Below are 16,025 nucleotides of genomic sequence, written 5' to 3' on the forward strand. Positions count from 1 at the left end.
TAAATAAATTATATATATATATATATAACCAATTTCCTTTCCTTCAAGGAACGAGGACATATTAGCTATCTACACGTCACGTCAATGCTGAGTAATTTCGTTCCCTTGCATGAGGGACATATTCACCTGCCTGTCCATGTTTATGTCAAGTCGCAATCGTTCAATTTTACTGTTATGGGTCACTTGCGAGACCAAACTTTAGTAGGTATTTTATTAATAAGACTTGTTCTTAACATGTGATACTATTAGATTCCTCGGGGTGGAACCGTGGAAGGTGATACCTACTTGGGGTTGAGTTTGTGGTCCCTCTTTGTTTTTCTTTTCTTATGAAAATGTAATCGCTATTGGATTTTTAGTTTCTTTGGGAAAATTATTGAGTCAATGTTGGACACTTTCCTTGCTTGAAACTTGAACGGGAGTGGACCCAATGGGCCGCCCAAGTAGCAACCCATGTGCATTCTCCACCTTGCAATTGAATTCCACTTTTAGATTCATCGGTCGTATACTTGTATTTCCGTGTGAAATAATCTAATGTGATGAGGACACGGACAGTGATGACCGCCGAGGGCGCGTTGCAAAATTGCGAACGTAAACCAGCCAATCTAACCAAATAGGGCATGTTCGGGCTCGACTCGTTTACCAATGAATGGACCTCGTTGCTGGGCTCATTCCTGAATGAGTCGAGTTGAACACGAGCTAGAGCGTGTAAAAACTTTTTTCATGCATCTTTCTCTTTGTATTTTATACATTTTTTCTTTATATATTACACTTAAAATATACAGTATACATAGAAATATAAATATTTTTATTTATACGCAACTCTCCCGAGCCAAGTTGAACACCTTCTGTTCGGGCTCGACTCGTTTAAACTACACAAGCTGCTCGCTGCTCAGCTTGCCACCTATTTGAACCGATTTTCATGATGAGCAGAACAGAGCCGACTCACGAGCTGCTAGGTTCGTTTAGCAGCCCTAGTTACGAGCATGAAAAGGGTTTTCTTGCTTTTTCGAAAAATAAGACTCAATGGCTGAGTTTTTTAATTATTTAATGAGTACAAAAAATATTTCTTGATGTTTTAGTCCATTAAAGCAATATATGGAACTAATAAAATAACATCCATATACTGTCATAGCGCCACACTGTGAATCCACATGTCGTGTCCCCCTGGCCATGGCACACAAGTGTCGTGTCCCTGCGACAGGAATATATTCATTTGTTCGGAACTTTTTTATTATTTAGAGCTAATAAAATAATTAGTAATGATATGGTGCTCCGGGAGCACCTACTCCCATATACTAGAAATCATAGCTGTATGTTGTATCTTCTCAATGAGACCTCATGGATGTACTCAACATAATATTTTGAGAGGGTGGTGTATGTTCCCCCGGAACACGGGGCCGTGTGTTTGGGGTTCGAATGAGTGCCACGTTGGCACTCATTCGTCATTTTGGGTGTGTACGAAGGAATATTGCGGATCCCAAGATATTCCTCCATACATAACTCCCGAATGAGTGCCAACGTGGCAATCATTCGAACCCCCGAACATGCGGCCCCGTGTTCGCGGGGGGAACATACAACCTGCTGGCTAATATTTTTGATAGGAATCATGCTTTGGATCATAAAACTATGATTTTTTAAGTTATGAAATTTTGATACATTGTGAGCCATTGATTTCTAAAGGTCTTAAAAAATCTACATGTATACTATAACAGCATGGTCTAAAACTTGTTTTTTACTAAAATAATGTTTATAAATCATATCTAAAAGTTAATAAAATTTGAAAATCTAAAGCTTTTATTAAGTGGGAGCAGGTGATCCGAAGCACCCTATCTTCACTATTAAATATCCGTACTGTTGGTGCATTCACATGTCGTCTCTCTCTCTCTGCTATAAATTGGCGTCATACGAAAGCCCAACCATCTCTCTCTCTCTCTCTCTCTCTCTCTCTCTCTCTCTCTCAGCAAACTAATCGACATCAGAAAGGCATGGGGATCTTCACAGAGGCGTTGAAGCCATTGAAGGCTCTCTTCTTTCACTTCATACATCCTGACTTCCATGAAGTGGTGTCCAAGATGACTGTCATCGATAAGCTCATCTTCTTGGTAATTGAACAGTCCTTCTCTCTTATCTTCATCTCTCCACCCTCCAAACTCCCACCAGTACTGCTTTTTCATTGCTTAACCAGCAGTAAAGAGTCCTGGATTATCTCCTAAAAAGCTGATTTTACTGGTTTTGAGACTAAAATTCCTACCGTTCACAGCGGCCTGCCTGACAGCCATCCATCTTGGCATTTCTCGAGATGGGTGCTGTTTTTTTTTTTTTGAAAGGCAAGGTGGGTTAGGAAGACCCCATCAGTTATTATTCAATTGTACCACTGGGGTTTTGAACCTGCAACGTCCCACCACCGTTGGTAGAAGGGTGCAGTTTTTATCTCAAGAAATGTTGAGATGGATAGGGTTGTTTTTATGTTATAATTGGCCAATCGGGAGAAATACCCAAAAGCCAGCGAGGGCTGCACTCATCTGGTAAGGGCGACTCGTGAATGTCACCAAGATGAAGGAACGTCATGAGTTCAACACCCACTGGTGCACTTCCCTTGTTGGGTGTACTAAAAAAAAAGGAAAAATACCTCTTTCTCTCTTATGTTTATCTCTCTCTCTTATGTTTATCTCGTCCTTCAATTTCACTTTACGTTTAATTGATGCATATGGTTTCCTTCATACACATCAACTCCAAGTGTTCCAATCTTAGCTTTCACAGGGAAGGAGTGAAATGGGTGTTTCACAATCCTATTTTTCGACTGCATCATACCCTCTAGTAGGGCTAGTAAAGGAGCCGAACTAGCTAGGGTTGTTCGGGCCTCTGTAACAAATATTGCGAGATTTATGAAAATCTCACGATAATATCGTGAGAAATTGCCTGAAAGTTTAAAACCGTAATTTCTCGCAAGATTTTCAAAATATCATGAGAATTATGAAAAACATAAATACCGTGATTTAAATGCAATATTTACATTTTAAATGGTTATTTATCATGAAAAAACTGTATTTTTATTTTTAAATAATTTTTATTAATATTTTCTTATAAAATATACTTTTAAATTTATTTTTTTATTGCCGAGATTTTGCCAAAAAAAAAACATGAGATTTATGAAAAAATTTCAATTTCTCGCTAGTTTTTTGACAAACGAGATTTTGCCAAAAAAAATGTTTGTCACTATGGTTCGGGCATGACTTGTTAAGAGTACATGTCTGCTCGGGGGTCACGAGCAGAGCCTGAGCTTCTTACAAGCAGAGCTTTATGATTCGATCATGAGCTGGTTTGTTTTTAACAAAAAAATTTGTTTTTAAGTGTTTTATAAAAATTTGAAGATATATATAGATAATATATGTATAAAACATGCATTTAAAGTATATAATATAGATAATATATGTATTTAATAAAATACAAATATATAATATGTAGCCGAACTCAGCTTTCCTTGTTTGTGCTCAGCTCATTTACCTAAACGAGCTGGCTCGTAGCTTGGCTCGTCGACCTCAATCTTTGAGCCGAGTCAAGCTTCTCACAAGCCTAGCCAACCTGAGTGGCGAGCTGGTCATCTCGTTTCCCAGCCCTAGCCCCTTGGCTGCAAAGTGTAGGGTGATAAACTGTATGGATGGGTCCGGGTCATATCCACCATCCATTTTCAATAAGATTTTCTAATCCTGCTCTTGTACTCTTGTGCAGATCATCCATTCCATTGATAAACTGGGGTTGTGGCACAGGCTCCCAGTTATCCTTGGGCTGGCTTACTTGGGGCTACGTCGCCGTCTGCACCAGCAATACAACCTCAAAAATGTGGGACCCACCCCGGTTGGTGTCCGCTTCAACCCTGTGGACTATCCCTACAGGACAGCTGATGGAGAGTACAACGACCCCTTTGAAAATGAAGCAGGCAGTGAGGGGACCTTCTTTGGGAGGAACATGCCCCCCTTCAACCAGGGCAACACTGTAAGAAAGATAAATATCGCCATTGAATCCTTTTTTTTTTTTAATTAACATTGAATCCAGGTTACTTTCTTTTTTGATAAACAGCCCCCAAGATCAAAGACCTAGCCGCCCTGGCTCTGCCTGCTTTGTTTACGATCACTGTTTTAGCAGCATAAAACTTAGGGGTGGCCAAATCTGACCTGACCTGCCAACCCGCTTCTTAGCCGGGTTAGGGTTTGGCTTAAACGGGTTCGTGTCGTAAACGGGTCAACCCACCTAACCCGTTTATTAAATGGGTCATGTTCGTGTTAGGGGTATGCCAACCCACCAACCCGTTTGACCAGTTTAATAAACGTGTTAGGTGGGCGGGTCAACCCATTTACACAAACCCATCAACCCGCAACCCGTTTATATATATATATATATATATATATATATATATATATATATATATATATATATATATATATATATATATATATATATATATAAACTTATCTAACCCTAACTTTTAGTCACCCACCTAACTCCTTCCTACACAGCTACAGTCGAGAGCCCGAGACCTCTCCTCTCCAGTCGCACACCACCGTAAATGGGTCAACCCACCTAACCCGTTTATTAAATGGGTCATGTTCGTGTTAGGGGTATGCCAACCCACCAACCCGTTTGACCAGTTTAATAAACGTGTTAGGTGGGCGGGTCAACCCATTTACACAAACCCATCAACCCGCAACCCGTTTATATATATATATATATATATATATATATATATATATATATATATATATATATATATATATATATAAACTTATCTAACCCTAACTTTTAGTCACCCACCTAACTCCTTCCTACACAGCTACAGTCGAGAGCCCGAGACCTCTCCTCTCCAGTGGTGGTGTGCGACTGTGCGGTTATTGTGTCTATGTTATCGGGTCGATCCGTTTAATAAACGAGTCGTCGTGTCGTGTAATTGTGTCATGTCGACCCGAGCCGTTTATTAAACGAGTTAACCGTGTCGTGTCGGGTTACCCGTTTAATAAATTCGTGTTTGCCACATCCAACTTGTTTAATAAACGGGTCATGTTCGTGTTGAGGTATTATGACCCGCCAACCCAACCCGATTGCCACCCCTACTAAAACTCCGTGTTCTTACCAATGGGCTCTCCTTGTCTGGCAGGAACAGCTAGTGCACATTACCTTGTGTTGGGGCGTTCCAGATTCAAAACCCAATAGTATAGTGGTATAACTGGTACGAGTATGCCTAACCCCAGCTTGCCTTGTACCCCTTGACCTCATAGAGTCGCCACCCTTCAGCTTGCGCAATGGGTGACACCTATGAAATTTGAACCAAAACCACCAGTCTAGAATTCTAGGTCCCATCCCACTACGCCAAACCCCTTTAGGGGCACTGAACAAGTTACTGCCACAATTGATATTTTTAACATTTCTACTCCTTTCCTCATGGGCCCGTACGTATGGGGGTGCAATCACATGGCACAAAAATTGTGCATTAAGCACAAAATTTGTGCATTAAGCGTTTAGGTTGCGTCTTTGAACTTTCTACCACCATGTTGATAGAAGAATAAAATAATAAAATATATAAAAACATAAAAGGGCCATTTTCTCTGCGATATATATATATATATATATATATATATATATATATATATAAAGGTGACAAAGACAATTTTAAAAACCAAAATCATGCTATATTTTCGAAATATCACAGTATTTTGACTGCTGAAAACAACTGCAAAAATATTGTGATATTTTACCGATATTTAAAAAAAAAAATCTGGCGATATTTCTCGCCTTTATTGCCACATGATGCTGCGAAAGCCAAACTGGACTTTGCACAAAATCGTGATTTTATGCGACAATATGTAAAACTTTAAAGGCTATTACTGGGTGCAGTTGATGAAGCCAGATCCAGTGGTTGTGGCCACCAAATTACTGGCCAGAAGGAAGCTTATCGATACCGGGAAGCAATTCAATGTGATTGCAGCGTCGTGGATCCAGTTCATGGTCCATGACTGGATCGACCACCTTGAAGAAACCAACCAGGTACTCACTTACCATCAATATGGTACATCTTCTCTAAATAGCAAAATGTTGGGCATGATCATTCAGACCTCTGCTTGCTGCTGCTGCAGATTGAGATCAAGGCTCCTTCAGAGGTAGCAAGCCAGTGCCCCCTCAAATCCTTTAGGTTCTACAAGACCAAGGAGGTCCCAACTGGATTTTATGACATCAAAACCGGACACATCAACACTCGCACACCTTGGTGGTAAGTATAAATATCGACAAGGAAAGAGTAAAATCTATGCCACAATTATCGCGGATATTTTGAAATTATCGCATCTTTAAATGTTTTCCGATGCCGATATATATGGCTGGTAAACGAGCTCAGTACGAATCGAGCCCATCTTGTTCAGACTTGGCTCGTTTAGCATTTAGCTCAGCTGAGGGCTCGGCTCATGTTCATAACTAGACGAACCGAGCTCGAGTTAGATGAGCCAAGCCACGAGCTGACAATGACAATAATGGGATTTGAAATGAAAACCTTTCCTTCACAGGGCATATGCACCTACCAGAATTAAAAAAAACACCTTTTGTGATAGATTAATGCACTGAAATTTTATATTTTTTATTCTTATGAGATTACATGATCGAGCTCAACCGAGCCACGCACCCTTTGTTCGTACTCGGCTTGCTTTTGGTTAACAAGATGCTTGTGGCTTTTGGTTAACAAGATGCTTGTGGCTCGGCTCACTAGCTACATGAACCGAACATGAATGAGTTCATAGCGAGCCAAACCGAGCCGAACCACGAGCAGTTGGGCTTGTTTCTCAGCCCTAACATGGAGAAAACCAATACACTTTCAAAAATATCACCAATTTTTAGAATATAATGTCTTTATTGAGATGGTAACATGATAAAAACAATTTCCATACTTTTTCCAAGAAAAACTAGAAATTTCAAAATATCACACTTCCCCAAGAACGCAGTTTATGACACTAAGTGAAAGTATACTACTTTATTTTAGTCCAATTGGTAGAGATACAAAGAGCAGATCCAGTACTTGGGCCGAGTATTTAGCAAAATAATCAGCTTCAATGGCAAGTTGCCATGTGTTCTGTCCTGAGGCCCACTGGCCCCAAGACGATACCGGCTCAGTGGGGGACCCTAGGATCCATGGCCAGACGAGATCCAGGAAGGGCTTAAGTGCCTAGCTACAGTGCGTGTTCCTGGGGGAAACATATAACCTGCCAGCCCAACTATGTGCGGCAGCCAATCACATGACCCCAATCAATGTGGGGCCCCATGCAATGCTGTCATGTGATTGGCTGCGTCACATAGTTGGGTATGGATCTTCTCTCTCTAAAATTGCTATCTACTACTGGATATATCTTCCTTCTTCTTCGCATCCAATAATTATCATTAATGTCTAATAATAATAATAATAATGATGGTGGTGGTGTCGTCAAGGGATGGAAGTGCTATTTATGGGAGCACGGCCACAAAACTCGCCAAAGTGAGAACGTTTAAGGATGGAAAGCTCAAGATCGAAAACGACGGCCTCCTCCTCCACGACCAGCAAGGGATCGCATTGTCTGGTGATGTGCGCAACAGTTGGGCTGGAGTTTCCACTCTGCAAGCTTTGTTTATTTTGGAGCACAATGCCGTATGTGATGCCCTCAAAGTAAGAATTAAGTAGCCCTTTGTTTTTTTTCTCTTCTGTTTTTGGGTTAAAGCCAAATGATAAAAAAAAAATCCCATCACCAACTACAGATTGGTAAACCTTTGATTCATAAAACACTCGAGGTCTTAGCTCCTGCCCGCTAAGAAGTACACCAAGTTTTGGATTCACTTGAAAACAATACTTGAATTATGTTTTTTTGATGAAAAATAAGAATTTTTAAGCTTGAATATTTATGAAAATTTTATACTAGCAATTTTGAATCTTATTGAAACATACTCATGTGTCAGAATTGGATGATCCAAGAGTTCACTCCTATAAATTTAAGCATATACATCCTTTATGGTCAAATTTAAGAAAAACATGAAAAGAACCCTTTAGTAGCGGTAGGTATGAATCAAAGTCTCTCTCTCTCTCTCTCTCTCTCTCTCTATCTATCTATATATATATATATATATATATATATATATGAGTGATTGGTAGTGCTCACATGTTAGGTGCTATGTCTTAAATGATATTTTCAGTCTTTTCATTTTTATTTATAAATTCTGACCATACAGTTGTGATCTATGTACTTAATTTTATAGGGATAGTGTTTAATTCAGACACATGGGTGGGTTTTTATAATGTTTGAAAAATCAACGGTCCAAAATCTTTGTAAAATTTTTAGGCTCTAAATATCATTTTTTCATGGAAAACAGATGATTCAAGTGTGGATTCCTTGTAAATCAACCATGCCCAACACATTTATGGGATTGGAACTGCTAAAAAAATATCAGAAGGGCAGAAAAACCATTTAGCACGTATCATTTAGCATCTTACATGTGAGAAGCTACCAATTTCTCTCTCTCTCTCACTCTCTCTCTCTAGAGAGAGAGAGAGAGAAATTGGTAGCTTCTAGGCTGAGGTATTAAAAAAGAAAAAAAAAGTTTGGTCAAATGCCATGTTTTACTGAGCTATGTCATTTTGGTATAACATGAAATCTCACGGAGCTCATGAACTCCAATATTTTTATTAGTAGAAAACATATTCTCATGGCCTTGCCAAATGCAACTTAAGTTTGGAAAAATGTTGCTAGTTGGATGAATATGGAACCTTGTTTGCTTCTGAACTAATAAATTCAGGATAAAAACTCTATGTTTTTGGCTTCCAGAGAGAATATCCAGATTTTGATGACGAGGCGCTGTATCGGCATGCCCGGTTGGTGACCGCAGCAGTGATTGCTAAAGTTCATACTATCGACTGGACAGTGGAATTGCTAAAAACCGACACTATGTATGCTGCCATGCGAACCAACTGGTAAAGTCTTTATTCACATATTAGATATAGGTGCTCCATCTTACAACCCCTTGCCTAAGATTTCATTTTCATGAGATCAACATGACTTTATACCAGCCTACAAGGGCTCTGCACACCAGGCTAGGTGCGTCAGCTTAAGACCTTCTAGTTGAAGGATGTAAAGAGTTTGATACTTGGGTTGTGTGTCCCTTACCTTAAAGGCCGAAGTAACCGGCTACATGGCGAGCTGGGGTTCAGTTATTATTCAATCTTACCATTGGGGGTTTGAACCTGCAACATCCCACCACAGGGAGACGTGTACTGACAGCTCCTACCAAACACGCAGAGCCGTCGTCAATTGGATATCCTTATTTGGTGTGGATCTTAGTAGAAAATAACAACGCAAATTGGCTTCAAAAAGGGGTGGAGCCACATTCGGGGCAGGGTGGGCAAGTGCCCACACCCTGACATGAAAATTCTCCCAATAAGGAGGCTAGGATCGGAGTGGGCCACCCTAACCCCACAACAGGGTGGGCAGTGCGCATCCTGACCTTGTGTAAAGTCAGGTCTGAGTGGGCACACCTGTACCAGACCCCTTTAACTCGCCCCCCCCCCCCCCCCCCCACCCCCCCCCACCACACACACACACACACACCACAACCCAATCCCATCTCTCTCTCTCCTGTACCCAACCCTTTAGGGGCTTTGTTATTTTTTTCAATTAGCATAACGTTATAGTGTTAGGGTTTAATTTTTTTATTTAGTTTTTGTTTTAAATGGCACGGATGTTTAATTAAGGTTTTAGTGTTTTTTTTTTCAATTGGCACTAGGCATGAATAATGAATTCTTCATTTTGGTTAGAATATTAAGGGTTTTATTTAATGAATTCCTTACTTGGGTTAGATTGTTAAGGGTTTTATTTGTTTCAATTAGCACAAATCTATGATATTTTTAGGATTTAGGGTAATGACTTGAATTCTTCCAAAGAACATGAGTTGTAAATAAGGTTTTAAGTTTTTTGTCCTAATTTCTTTTCAGTTATCATTAAGCATGATTCAATTAATGAATCCTTGATTTTGGTTATGAAAGCCCTAAATTTGATTTTTGTATTTTTTTTCAGATGACAAATACTTAATTAGTTTTTTTTTGTAATTAGCATTATCTATGAATGACATTTGTTAGGATTTAGGGTTTTGATTTGGTCTTTTTAGAATGACATAAATGTTTAGTTTATGATTTTATATTTTTTTTAATACTATTAGTCATGAATCTGTCGGGCAATTTGATTTTTGCTAGAATATTAAGCATTTTTTATCAATTAACATAAATGCATAATTTATGATGTTTGCAGGAATTAAGGTTTTGATTTGGTTTTTTAAAAATGACATAAACATTTAGTTATGGTTTTAGGGTTTTTTGTGTTTTTTTTAATTATCATGAAGCATGAATCTATGAATATCATGTAATTTGATTTTAGTTAGAATAGTAGTTTTTTTCTATCAATTAGCATAAATACATAATTTGTGTTGTTTGTGGTAATTAGGGTTTTGATTTGGTCTTTTTATAATGACGTAAATGTTCAGTTATAGTTTAGGGGTTTTTTGTATTTTTTTCAACTACTATTAGGTACGAATTCATGAATATTGCATGATTTGATTTTGGTTAGAATATTAGTGGGTTTTCTATCAATTAGCATAAATGCATAACTTATGATGTTTATACGAAGTAGAGTTTTGGTTTGTTTGTTTTTTAAATGACATAAATGTTTAGTTATGGTTTTAGGGTTTTTCTATGTTTTTCAATTACAATTAGACATGAATCCATGAATATTGCATGATTTTATTTTACTTAGAATATTAGTTTTTGTAATTAGCATAAATGCATAATTTGTGTTGTTTGTAGGAATTAGGATTTTGATTTTTTTTTTTGGCTATAAGTGTGTTTTATGTCTGTATAATTTAGTATTTTATTATGTGTGCCTATATATAGAGGTAAATTCCAAGTACATTTGTGCCCATCCTAGTTTATATTTTTGGCTCTGCCCTTGCCTCAATGCTTACCTTCAACAGGCCTTATGTGGTCTCAATGATGGATCTGATGCCAATTTCTATCCATATGCAAGTGACCAATGTGCCAAAAGTGTCTAGTTAGCGATATAAACGGGTTGGACTTGCATTAGGCATTATTGGATCCAACCTTATCGGGTGTAGTGACTCTAGCCTCATATTCCTAGTTAGATGGAAACAAATACCGAATCTGAATTCAATTAACTAATTGGAGACTGAGTGGTAGCTGCTTGATCCATACATGATAAAAAACTTGATCTTACTGAGCATCCATCGTGTGTGTGATAGACACTACATTTTTTTTGCACAAAAACATGCAAAAATGCAAAAAAAAAAATTTAGTGATGCTGTTGAAGCACCTTCTGGGACCTTTAGTGACTCTCAAAACCACCACTAAAAACAAAAAAAATAGGGGTGCATCTGGATCACCTTTAGCGATGGTTGCGATGGTTTTGAGCGTCACTAAAGATCCAAGGGGAAATGGGACCTTTAGAACACTTCAAACCCGCCGCTAAAGGTCTTTTTTGCCCATCTTGCATATTTTTTACGTTCTGTTCGTCCATCACGCGTGCGATGGATGGTCAACATGAGCAAGTTTCATCAACCACGTAATGGATCAAGCAGCTACTGTTTTTTGTCTAATTGGATTCAGATGTTGGTTCGAACTTAGATTCAGATTCAAATGCAAATCTGTATATCTTATCTGAATCTGATTGTTATTCGGATCCAATTCACTTAACCTAATCCAACCAATCGGGTCCAGTTTCAAATTAGTGTTCCCAAGTCAGCAATAGTTTTTGTTATCAGTTAAAGTTTCTAGCTTTAAATAGATTATGATAATACAATCCACTAATGGTGATTAGTGTGTTGGACTAAAAATTTCAGGTATGGACTGCTGGGGAAGAAATTCAAGGACACGTTTGGACATGTGGGCAACCCTGAGCTGAGTGGGTTTGTTGGAATGAGCAAGCCAGAAAATCATGGAGTTCCTTACTCATTGACAGAGGAATTCACAGCGGTTTACAGGATGCACTCCCTTCTTCCTGATTCCCTCCTTCTTAGGGACATCCATTCTGCTCCAGGCAAAAATAAGTCTCCCCCACTACTCAAAGAGTAAGCATATCTTTACTACTTTTCCTTTTATGATTTTAGAGATAAACCACTGGGGTTTTTGTTTTTTTGGATTGCCGAGAGATACAACATTGATGGTGTTCAATTTCGATGTCCTCGGTATAAAAGTCTATGAGTACTCCCCACTGCCAACTGGAAAGCTTTTCCTTAGGATCCATTTGTTTCATGTACTTTTTTCGTAGGAAAATTCTTAGCAGCATCCTTTTCCCTCCTTTTTTTCCCATGGGTGAAAAGAAAAGTTTAAGCACTATGGCAGAAAAGTGTCATGCTGGCCAAAGTGAGCCCCATTTTTTTCCACTACCTTCTTTGCATATGAAAAATTCTTCGTTAATGTTTTTAAATGATACAGAAACTGTCACCGGGATCAGAGACTTAGTTGTGCTGAACTTAGCCTGCCATACTTACAGTCACCGTCCTAATAGTGTAGAACTCTGTGGGCGCACCCCTCGTCCCCAGGGACTTAGCTACCTTGTTGGACTTAGGTAAGGGGGTGAGCCTGCATGATTTGAACCTAGACGGGCCTAGACCACATCTCACTATACCAAACCACCACCTTGGGGCTGAAGACATTAATACTTATACTACCCTTTTGGATAGTTGACTGTATCCATTCTAATTGGATAACTATTAATCTAAGATCATTATCATTATTATTATTGTTGTTATTTAAATGAGATGTTGATTGCTTCTTTTCAATGTGCAAGGGTTCCAATGGCAAATCTAGTGGGACTGAAAGGAGAAAAGACACTCAGCGAGATCGGATTTACAGCCCAGTTAGTGTCAATGGGCCACCAAGCCTGTGGAGCACTGGAACTCTGGAACTACCCACTGTTTTTTAGGGACCTTATTGCCCAAAATGTTGATGGTACCGAGAGGCCAGATCATGTAGACATGCCTGCACTAGAAAGTACTCGCTTACATTACACCTTCTTTTCATATATTGATTTTTTTATAGATAAGATCTACATATATTTACATGGTTTGTTTAGTAGAAAATGGACTTTGAATCATGTGATTGTGATAGATAAGCAGGATTTTCAAGAGCTTCAAAAATCAATGTCGACAGCATTACAAAATTTCACCTCGAAAAGTCATTTTTTTACAATGAAAAACATGATCTTAGGCCCTATCCTTGGCAAATAAACCGTGTTCAACATAACCATATGGTTGGATTTAGTTGATATGGATTGCACCTCTGGTTTTCTTCAGTAACAAAATTTTCTTGACAAAAATCAGAAAAGAAAAAAAAATTATTCGTTGATTTGCACAACATATGAAAATACATGGAACATAATTAACTTGGTTAATTGCTTGTTTCTTAACAACCAGTCTACCGTGATAGAGAGAGAAGTTTGGCAAGATACAACCAGTTTCGCAGAGGCATGTTAATGGTTCCAATCAAGAAATGGGAAGACCTAACCGATGACAAGGAGGCCATTAAAGTGCTTCGCGAAGTTTACGGCGACGACATAGAGAAGATGGATCTCTTGGTTGGCCTCATGGCAGAGAAGAAGATCAAGGGCTTCGCCATTAGTGAAACTGCTTTCTTTATATTCCTTCTCTTGGCATCTAGGTATATATACAATTCTTTACCACTTTTGCTTTTTCTTGTTCTGTTCTCTAAGAATACAGATGGGTGTCAATCCATGATCTCTCCGCACTCCTGTTTAGGAGGTCTGTTTGTGTCTAAAGTTGAAGAGTCATCATGAGTTTGATACCTTCTGGGTGTGTCTAAACAGTGCTTGGTAAACAACAGTGCTTGCTGGTGACCAGAAAATGAGCAGTTTTTGCCTAGATATACAGTTGGTTATCCAATGAAATGTAACAAGTTCATGAACTTGGTCATGTTTCATTTGATGCTCAGACATGCCACTTAGAAGGATACAACAACAACAACTACGCCTTCATCCCAAAACAATTGGGGTCAGCGATATGAACCAAAAAAGAAATTCATTTTGGGTCTTCCACATGAATCATTTTCCTCCAATCATTTCTATCCAATGCCATGTCCTTGGTGAGGTTCAAAGCATTCATATCCTTTCCTATCATGCCACTTAGAAGGATATGATATATATTTGCTACAATTGATTTTACCTGAAAGCTAGTTGAGATCTTATTTTGACTCACTCTGACCTCATAGATGGGCTCAACATGATTGACTTGGTGAGAATTGACTGTGGGATTATAGTATTTTGATGAAAAAAATGTTCGAGTCGGAAAAATTGGTGCCCTTGCAGTCATCGTTTTTTGGATTATCGGGAAAACCTGTACAGATGTCAGGTTTCGGCAATCTACAAACCAATTCCTACTAAATAGATCATGTAGATCACATCTATGATTAGATTTATCAAGAAATTGTAAAAATAGGTTTTGTTAAGTCGATTGCAGGTACAATTGATTATAACAATATATATATAACATTCATGATAAGAATATAAAGTACCACCAAACATTTGATCAGATAAAATATTGGATTACAGAAATTTGCTAGGTCCTTGAGTAAAAGGTCCATTTAGTTTTCCAAATAAGATTGTTGGGTTTAATTGGTGTTCTTGCCAAATGATTTTGCAGGAGGTTGGAGGCTGATCGATTCTTCACAAGCTATTTCAATGAGGAGACATACACAAAGAAGGGCTTTGAATGGGTGAATACCACAGAGAGCCTGAAAGAAGTCATAGATCGCCATTACCCCAAGATTACTAAGGGATGGCTAAATGCCTCTAGTGCATTCTCAGTGTGGGATGCCCCTCCAAATGCTGACAACCCCATCCCTCTCTATCTTCGTGTGCCCCATTAGGAACTCTCTCTCTCTCTCTCTTCAACTCTGTTGACCCTTTTGTGGCTATGTTGAAATGTCTCTCTCTCTCTCTCTCTCTCTCTCTCTCTCTCTCTCTCTCTCTTGTGTGTGTCCGTGCTCGCTCGCTCGTGAATGTTTATGTTGTCTTGTAGAAGTTAGGTTGCTTTGTCACTTTGTAATAAATGTCCTTTGGAGGCATCCTTCAAATAAAATCAGTATGGATTTTTCGCATGAATATATTTTGAATATAAACATGTGATTTAGGCCTAATTGTGACTTAAATGTATCTGACCAACTAAGACCAGAAGGCTGATTTTTAAGAATAAGTCAGGCTAACCCATATCGACAAGGTTCCTCGTTTGATTTTTTTAATATAGGGTCAGCTGGGGGTTAAAGCCCCCTACCTTTTATTAACGAATTACAGATGAAAAAATAGAAATTGTGCTCTAGTTACAAAATGAACACCCTTGAGGAACAAAACAGTCTAGATTTACATTATATAACATCATGCATGTAAAGGGTTACTTTTAGTCAAAATCAGTCTTTGAGTTAGATCAAGTTTTCATTCTGATATTGAATGTGATCTGCTTCTGCCCTCTACCAGCACTGCAAGCCACATCCTATAAACTTTTATTGGAAGCAGCAAGGGTAACTTCTGAAAAATCAGATTGCAGAACATCTCACCCAGTCAAAAACTGAATTTTCATGAAATATAATATCCGACTGTTGCCACCTGCAAAACATATTTCCTTAGCACTGGTGGAGGCCTGACACTTTTGGGATGATTCCAAACTTCACGCAAGAAATTACTAATTTCCTGAGATCAAGGGGGCCATTCAATTTTAAGAAAATTTTCAACACAGGAAATCCACACTTCTCTTCTTAAAGGCTTGACACAGCATTGTTGTCAGTATTGGAATCGGACCTGTATCGTTTGGCCAACGATTCAGGTGTATCGGCCGATATCGATACTCATGTGTATCGTTCTGAAATGGCCAAAAAACAATTAAAAGTATTATGTGTCAATCAGAATGTGACGCGTTGTACTCTATAGGCCCGGAGGCAGTGATAAATGGGCAAG

General features: G+C 38.6%; 1 protein-coding gene across 1 annotated transcript; it reads left to right on the forward strand.

Moving 5' to 3' along the window:
• The first annotated feature begins 1,868 nt into the window (after positions 1-1,868).
• LOC149812867 (alpha-dioxygenase PIOX-like) lies at positions 1,869-15,179 on the forward strand. Its single transcript, XM_089992387.1, has 10 exons — positions 1,869-2,102; positions 3,730-3,993; positions 5,887-6,036; positions 6,126-6,259; positions 7,462-7,675; positions 8,826-8,971; positions 11,902-12,129; positions 12,852-13,054; positions 13,477-13,720; positions 14,719-15,179. Exons 1-10 carry the CDS (start codon positions 1,986-1,988, stop codon positions 14,942-14,944), a joined length of 1,926 nt encoding a protein of 641 aa, XP_089848513.1. The 5' UTR covers positions 1,869-1,985; the 3' UTR covers positions 14,945-15,179.
• Positions 15,180-16,025: the final 846 nt, after the last annotated feature.

Source organism: Nuphar pumila, chromosome 16, assembly GCF_984573655.1.
Source record: "Nuphar pumila chromosome 16, dmNupPumi1.hap1.1, whole genome shotgun sequence".
Taxonomy (NCBI): domain Eukaryota; kingdom Viridiplantae; phylum Streptophyta; class Magnoliopsida; order Nymphaeales; family Nymphaeaceae; genus Nuphar; species Nuphar pumila.